Source organism: Ipomoea triloba, chromosome 7 (assembly GCF_003576645.1).
Source record: "Ipomoea triloba cultivar NCNSP0323 chromosome 7, ASM357664v1".
NCBI classification, from domain to species: Eukaryota; Viridiplantae; Streptophyta; class Magnoliopsida; order Solanales; family Convolvulaceae; genus Ipomoea; species Ipomoea triloba.
Genome location: NC_044922.1, coordinates 8,243,276 through 8,252,108, shown reverse-complemented (window position 1 = coordinate 8,252,108; position 8,833 = coordinate 8,243,276). Strand labels below are relative to the sequence as shown.

At 35.0% G+C, this 8,833-nt stretch overlaps 1 protein-coding gene across 1 annotated transcript; it reads left to right on the top strand.

The window, feature by feature from the left end:
* Positions 1–7,259: 7,259 nt before the first annotated feature.
* Positions 7,260–8,317, top strand: LOC116026264. Its single transcript, XM_031267746.1, has 2 exons — positions 7,260–7,564; positions 7,707–8,317. Exons 1-2 carry the CDS (start codon positions 7,479–7,481, stop codon positions 8,257–8,259), a joined length of 639 nt encoding a protein of 212 aa, XP_031123606.1. The 5' UTR covers positions 7,260–7,478; the 3' UTR covers positions 8,260–8,317.
* The last annotated feature ends 516 nt before the right edge of the window (positions 8,318–8,833 follow it).

Here is an 8,833-nt window from a genome sequence, read left to right as displayed (position 1 = left end):
TGTTTTAAATAGTTATGCTAATCTTAATGGCTGCATTTTTGTACAAGAATGTTTTCAGTAGGTATTTGCTTATTAGTGTGGGCACTATAAATGGTTTGTTCCCAACAAAGTTGGCTGTATTACCACCAAACATGTGAGATGGAAATGGTATGTGCATTAAGAGTGTTAAAATTTCAGAACATGGCACACGGGTTGTATGCATAGTGCACATAGTAAGACATATATTTACACACGAGTGTGCACTGAAGTGCACACTCGACAGGGCACACATGCACAGGGTGAAATCATGCATTTTTCAAACTAGTATGTGTTATTTTGTCTGTTCTACTTAAAGTTTATGGCACATAGTGAGGTTGGAAAGTGCACACACAGGGTACGTAATTGCACATAGGGTTAACTAGAGTTGGGTTTCCAGAATTCAGTTACGGTAGGATTATGAAGTGCAGTTGTTGTTAACATGTGTATTTTTTTTTCCATAATTGCAGCCATTTGAAGAGTGAGTCACCCAAACGATGACGACCTTGAAGAACATTGTGGTAGACCTAAAGCGGACGACGTGACTGTGAAGGAAGGAATATTCTGGCAAATTCACTGAACAACACAACACCTAGTGGCAATGAGAGGAAGAAGTGGGGCCAACGAGGTCAATATGTCAACACCAATTGATCTTGAAGGCACCCAACGTGATATTAAAGTAGAATTCTTTTTGGGTTAGTTAGCAATAGTTTATGATGGGAACAATGTATTAAGAACTGGAGGTGAAAACCGTGGGTATGGAACATGCTTGAGTAGTAGTGCAGACGTATTTTTGAAATCGAAACGTATTGTTGTGGTGGTGACGCAGAATGACCCATACGAGTATGTACGACAGTCCATATCAAGGGTGCACAAACTCACTAACTAAGCAGCACCCGAGTTTAACTAACATGCACATAATACAATAAGTAGGTGCACGCATATAACCAAAGAACACTTTGCACTTATCCAAAAATTGAATGAACATTTAGAGAACAACACAAAAACCGAAGAAACGAACTAGTTTGTACTATATTGTGGTGCACACACCCACGTATTGAACACCACATGAGTTAAGACTATCATGCACGCATTGCTTCTAGTACATTCACATAGTGCAGTAGTAGGTGTGCACACATGTTAGTGAACATTGACATGCACACCCTAATCGCAATACGTGCACATGCTTAGGCTAACAAACAAATTAAAATATTCAAATTAAACAATCTGGTGTAATCCAAGTCTCATCACTGAATACAAAGTCCTAAATACATGCACAACTACAAAAGTAACATTACGCCTTCAGCGGGCAATTACGGCTAACATGATTGACATATTTAATTATCTAGATTAAAGCCAAAAAGTTAATCTAGTTGTTGATCAACACATTACCCGATAATGGGATTAAAATTTATACCCAGTGCACCTATAATGTATCTAGACGGGACACAATGAAATTCTTTAGTGTACACACCTAAATGTAATTCTTTATCGCACACACCCACGTGGTTTTCAGCACATGCGTGCACACTGACATGCACACACTGCTTAAGGTAGGTGCACACACAGGACCAATCATCTATATCGCAACTCCATACAGTAATACATGGGTGTAAAAAACATAGAGCACATACTAAATACCAATATTTAATACTTCAGATTAAACCCATACAGATAATCCAACTCACAGAAAAAAAATACAAAGTCTTAAAAAAACCCACAAGTAAAAAAGTGACAATACGCCTTTAGGGGGCAATTGCGACTATTATGACCCTCAAATTTATGACAAGTCTTGCACTCTCGTGTTGACTTTGATGTTTTCTCTGCAGCAACCTCTTTTGACAATTTGAACTGCTTCCCATAACCCTTATTCTTAGCAATGGTTGGGGGTGGATAACAATATCAGAAGACGTGAGCACACTACCAAATGCCCGAATAACAACAGATTTATCAACGGATGTACCAAGACCAGTATCGACATTTGCAAAAGAGAGTTTGGGGTCCTTCAAAACCCAGGACAACTCCATAACACGATCCACGCTATCTCCTGCAAGAGCAACAAATGACTCAACGGACAAGAATGTAGGGAAATCTGGTAAATAGAAGTATGCAACCTCAAGAATAACGCAACAAATGACTTCATAACCAAGAATACCCTACAAACAATATAACATTAAAAAAATCCCAAAAAACTAACAGACACTATGAATATAGAACACACATGCACAAAATTGAATATAGATATGCACATAGTGACGTGACACAATTAAATGCTTACTACGAAAACAAGTGGCTGTGTGCAATATACTTGGCTAATATGTGCGCATCAAAAAATTAGAATAAAAAAATGATCAAGAAAAACACACGGTGGAAAATCTGGTAAAAACAAATACACAACCTCGAAATACCATAGCAAACAATTCCACAAACGACACTACCCCCCAAACAGTATACCAAAGAAAACCCACAAAACTAACATAGACCATGATCAGAGAACACACATGCACACAGTAAAAAACAGATATGCACACATTGACGTAAAAAAAAAAAGATTACTACAAAGTGAGAGAACAACACTGTAAGCAATCAAACGAGAGAACAACAGCATTAGCAACCAAAAAATTCAAAGCAACAACAACACTACCACCCTAAAAAGCAAAGAAAACAAACACTGACATTACAAACTCATGCACACACCAACGAAAGAAAAAGCATAATCAATCAGTAGGAAAGAGAAAGCTAAAAAAAATTAAGGAATGCATACCTTCATTAACGCAATCCATGCTTGAGGAACAAAGATGAAGAACCGATGTCTCTAGACCATAGAAGAAAAACGCAACTCTTTGAACAAAAGAAGAAAATGCAATCCTACCTAAATTAAAACTCCTAAAATTAAGCATAATAAAAGTAATAGAATTCTAGACAAAAATAAAACACATGCAAAATTACATTAAAGACCCCAACAATTAACAATAACCATATAAAGGAAAAAAAAACAAGGATAAAATCTCAGCCATCAAACACCCCAAGATGGACACCCAGGATTAATTCTTATTTCTCACCTAAATATGTTGTCTCATATGATTGTAATTCTATATATATATATAATAACCTTTTTAAAGAATTTAAATTGTATAACATAAGGATTTCTTTTTCATGCGCAAGGAGATGCAAATCAATTTTGAATACCATCAATGTTAATGAATTTCACTTCTCCAATGAATACTTTTTTTTTTTGGACATCAAAATACTAATTTCTCCCTCAAAACTCTCTTTTTCTTCGTTATTCTGCCAAACACTTCATATTAAAATTACAATGTGTGCCTTTGTTCAAGCTTGCTTAAATGTTTATATTTTAGTACTCGTAAACGTGTAATTCCTTGTATCATAGGAAATTGATGCTTCAACTTTTCTAGTACTATTTGGGGGGGGGGGGGGAAAAAAATTTTTTTTNGGAATCAAATCTATTTTAAATTATAGAAATAAGAGTCAAATAGGTCATTGAACTGCACACGATAATGCAATTAGGCTAATGAACTTAAAAAAATTATAATTTAATCCCTAATTAAACTAACCGATTTCATGCAATTCTTCCAATTTGCATGTTTGTAAAAGGTTACCCCAAATTTAAAATATTTTTTAAAAAATAATTATTTAAAAAAAAAATGTATCTGCCAGAGACAAAGATACCGTCTTCGTCTCTGGCCGAAAACAAAGATACTTTCTTCGAAAGTTTTTTAAATAATGATTTTTAAAAATTTTTCTTTAAAAAATATTTTAAATTTGGGGTAAACTGTTAAAAACCTACAAATGGGATAAATTGCATGAAATGGATTAATTTAGGAATGCAATTGTGGTAGTCTTTTTTTTTTTTTTTTTTTTTTTTTGGATTCAGTAACCTAATTGCATTATCGTGTGTAATTTGATGACTTATTTGATACTTATTCCTAAATTATATTACGTTTTGGATTTTCATTGGTCCTTGTGGTCTGAATTTTCTTTTGGAAATTATATAATTGTTTGAATAATGTTTGAATTTTTGTTGAGAAAAGTGTGGTCAGGTGCGGTCTCAAATGTACGTGAATTGAGTGTGTTTTTTTTTTTTTTAAATGAAAACTTACCATCACTATATGAGGGTATATACATAAGTCATTCTCCTGTGTAATAATTTGTAAATCACATGATGAGTAAAATGGTGATAGTAAAAAAAGGTGTAAATGTCGTTCTGCTGGGGATTGAGACTATGACACGTATTTGTATGATATGTAGAATTCTAGACATTAAAATATTGGAATTCACTAGAATCCGAGTAAATTATGATTAAGGAATTAAAATAAAATAAAAGATGCAAATTAAATAAGAAATAAACTATATGATAAAAGAATGTGTCAGATTAAGGGTATTGCAATCTTGATGCTCTAACAATCTCAGAATTAGGGAAAAATAATTAACCAAGGGATTTATTGGCAATGCACTCAAGAATTCAGTTCAGCTACTTTCGTAATCAATAAACTAGAATTAGGCTAGGATTGTCCCACTTTCGTGATGCATCAATTATAACCTTAAACACAAAAGCATTATAAGCCCCCAAATTACCTCTATTCTCATAGTAGGAAAAATTAAGTTGAAATTGGTTAGGCTGAGTCTTTCACCCAACTTTCGTTGTGATGAAATCCTCTCCAAAGCAAATCAATAAAAGTTGCGCATCAATTATCAATAAGAGGAATTTATAATTCATATTCAAACATAAAAACCTTAGATTAATTAATTATCCCCTTTATGCAATAATCATAAACCTAGCATCAAGGATAGCAATAGAACCATAATTCAAACCCAAAAGCTAACTACTCATGCATCATAAAAGTAAACAAAGCAAAACAATAATAAATAACCATAAACATTGCAAGAAATCTGAAAAGAAAGTAAATAAAGGAATAAGAGAACTTTACTAATGATGAAGAACAAATCCAACTTCAATCCGAGATTCCAAGCTTGAAAATAATATAATGTAAAACTAATCTAAACTATGCTAGGAAAATCTATAGAGAAGAGAGAAAAATAGACTAAAACTAACTAGGGTTGGGAACTCATTAAATTATAGAGAATAGGTAGAATATATAGGAGATAGATGGGCCTTAGGCCCATGAGGCAGTTTCTAATTCTTATTCTTGTTTCCTTTCCTTTCTTAGGTGGTTTCCTTTTCTTCCAAAACTTGTCCAAAATGTTCCAAAATTCTTCCTTTGCTGCTCCTTGTGGATAATTCAACTCTTGGAACAATATAACACACAAACAATTCTCAATTTCACTAGGATAAAGAAAATAAACATCAAAACAACTAAAATAAGGGGTGAATTATTGTAAAAAATAGTAGATATCATCACACATCACACATGAAATATAAATCGTACTAGGAAGATTTTGTACGATAGACTCAACTAATAGAATATTGACAAGAATCAAATTTGTGGCCATCATATACTTGAATCATGATATACCTACTCGATCATCCGTTTTGAACTGAATTGAGTCCTCTTGTTTTAGGTAACCACTCTTTTGTATTATTAAATGAGAGAGAGACTATAGCTCCTTGTAAGATTCATATTTAGTTTATTTAATTACTAATTATTTATATATTATACGAAATTAATAGTTTTAATGATTTCATTTAATTTTTGGGTGATAAATTGTGAGTAAGGACACATGATTGAGTGCTGACATTCACACGGTAAAAATTTCATCTAATATGGTGAACTTCTTGTAAACACTAAGCACTAGTCCTCTTACGTAATGGGTCGAGTCATCATAATTTATTCTTGCACTAGTCTGTGAGGCTACGGTGGGACTCTCGGAGAGAGGGGGTTTTGCCTTTTGTTTGTGGGGAGAAAAGAAAAAGTAGTTAGCTCCTTGTAAGATTCGATCACATTTAGTTTATTTAATTGACCTTGTGGTCTAGTGGCACCCGGTGTCCCGGTTTACACTCCCACATGGCACATGGATGATGGGAGTGGGTTCGAGCCTCATGGAGGCAACTGTTGACTCTTTGTGCTTCAGTAGGTTGAGAAAGTAGCTATGAACAGATACTACATTGTAAGTTGTAACAGAGTCAATAGTACTCAAAAAAAAATATAAATTATACGAATTGAATAGTTCTAATGATTTGTTCTTGTGTTTTCAAAAAAAAAATGATTTGTTCTTGTTTTTGTTTTGGTGCATGTAATTCAGTTGCTAATGACCATAAGTTCATGCAAAGTTGATACATTGTGCATAAACAGAGTAATGAAATCCTACCTACACGAGCTTAGTTCACTAGTTCGATAAACAGTATTTGAGACAAGAGATGGTTAAAAGCTCGGCAGTGACAGTGTGGAATTATGCCTAAAGTAAACAGATACCTTGTGCGCATCGGCATTTTGGCTTATCTGCTGCGCTTGTAATTTAATTATATCATCCTAAACATGCATTATCAAGTCGAGGTTGGGGATTCAATCTTTTTTGGTTAAGCGATTTTGCGTCAGATGGTAAACGTAAATCACTAAATCATATAATATTTTATTCTACATTTTTAATGACTTAATTGTCATAAATTTTTCTAAATTTTTACATAGGTAATGAGGGTGATGATGAAGATGTTCACGTTCCAGCTGAATTTTCTGAAGTGTAGGTAACTAGGCAATAAAGTGTTACTCCGTATGTACTTATGTGTATAGTGAATTTATATGAACTTTGAACAATATAATATTGTAGTGTGTTTCACTATTTTGGACTTTAAAACTTGGAGGTTGGAGTTGGACATGATTTTAATATATTTATTGTTAGTGTTTCACTATTTTGTAGTTTTGTTACAACAAATTGGACAAAAACACTTAATGAACTCCTATATAGTTTATCTTATGCACAACTACTCAATTGAAATTGAATAGATATTTGAAATTAGAGTGAATTCCTTTTTTGGTCCTACACTTATTATGCATTGGACACATTTAGTCCATCATAAATAATTTTGCCACATTTTACCCAGACTTAATAAATGTTGGACAATTTTAGTCCACCGTCTAAATTGGCATTAAGTCTCCGTCAAATTGAAGGGCATTTTTGTCCTTTCAATGGTCTTTTTTGTCCACGTCCCTTTTTTCACCTTCAGTTCACATTGCATTCCATTTTTTATTTCCGTTTCATTAAATCCAATCCTAATAAATACCCAAGTTTAATTAATTACCCAATTAACTTGTATAATCCAAAGCTGCAAAGCTGAAATAATGGGTCTCATAGCACTAAGCATGGACAAGAAGTAGAGAAGAGTTGCAGTAATTATTCTTGCTCTTACAAGAGATTAAGCGGCGGCAGAAGCGGAGGGAGGCAGAATGGCGGAGGTAATCTCAACGGCAACCAGCAAATCGCGACGACCCCAATCACCATGGTTCTCCCTCTCGTTTTACCCAAGGGCTCGGCTCCTCTAGCTTCCGATGCGAAGACCCACTCCCGTCGGAACCTCCAGAACAACCTTCCCAATGCTCGCATGGGTCTCAACGACAGTCTTTTTTTTGAACGGGTAAGGAATTTGCAGTGATTACTTATGTTCATCTCCAGTGAAATTGCAGCAATTTTGCAGTGAAATTGCAGTAATTTGCAGTGAAATTCAATAATTTTGCCAACTTGGACACATTTAAATTGATCGGATAAGGAATTTGCAGTGAAATTCAATTAAAATTAGCTTATGGAATTGATCGGCTTTGGATCGGAACTCCTCCGCATGTTGCTGGTGGATACAGGAAGTACTACTGTAAACAATGCCGCAATCGCCGGTGGAAGCTACGGTCAAGCCCGCCGAGAAGAACCAGAGATCCAACTGATGGTCAAGCTTCGCCGTCGAAACAAAAAAGGAAGCCGAAGGTTTCGCCGCTACTATGGCCGAAGAGAACTAGAGGTTCCCAGATCTCCTTGCTGTTGTTGCCGGGTGAACCAGGGTCACCGGAACTGGTCAAGTCGCCGATCGTCGTTGAAGTTGGGAAGGCAGAGTTGCTGCTATTGTCGTCTCCAACACCTGCTGTTGGTGGTGGCTTCGCCGGTCAGCTACTGCCGTCAACAAGAAAGAGGGAGGAAGAGAGGGGAAGCCACCACCGCCGATCACCTCCATCTTCACCGTCGACCAAGGGAGAGGGAAAGAAGATGATGCCGATGGCTGCTGGTCACGCCCCAGGCGAGAGAGAAGAGAGACGGAGGCGACTGCTGTTTTGGGTGTTATAATGACAAAAATGCCCTTCAATTGAACGGAGAGATAACACCAATTTTAACGGTGGACTAACATTGTCCAACTTTTTTTTAAGTCTGGGCAAAATGTGGTCAAATTAATAAAAACGGACTAAATGTGTCCAACACCCAATAAGTATAGGACCAAAAATGGATTTTACTCTTGAAATTACAAATGAATACATTTATGTTATAAAAATATCAATAAAATAAGAAGTAGAGAAGAAAGAAAGAAAAAATCCATTATCTGCTAACTATTATGTAGTGTGATAACACATTTGTTAGTATTTTAAAATGAGTGGTCACAAAATCAAACCCTAATGGTGAAAAGATTAAAAAAGTATAGAAAACCCACCAACCCAAGTGCAGTGGTAGTAAAACTAAAATAACAGTGCACTGAAAATCTAATGTTTTTTTAATACTATTGGAGTAACTTGGTGTCACTTAGATCACAAGGTCCTTGGCCACTAAAAATCTAATGTATTTTAACTATTTACTTGATTTGGAAAGTCATAAAACTTAAAATTTTACGATTACGTAGATCCAATGCATATTGTTATAATGAAACAAT

Excerpts from the sequence above, each read along its gene's own strand:
- LOC116026264 (XM_031267746.1), top strand. The coding sequence starts at position 7,479 with ATGCGAAGACCCACTCCCGTCGGAACCTCCAGAACAACCTTCCCAATG. Across the intron at positions 7,565-7,706 it reads ACAGTCTTTTTTTTGAACGG|TGAAATTCAATTAAAATTAG; the intron begins GTAAGGAATTTG and ends AGGAATTTGCAG.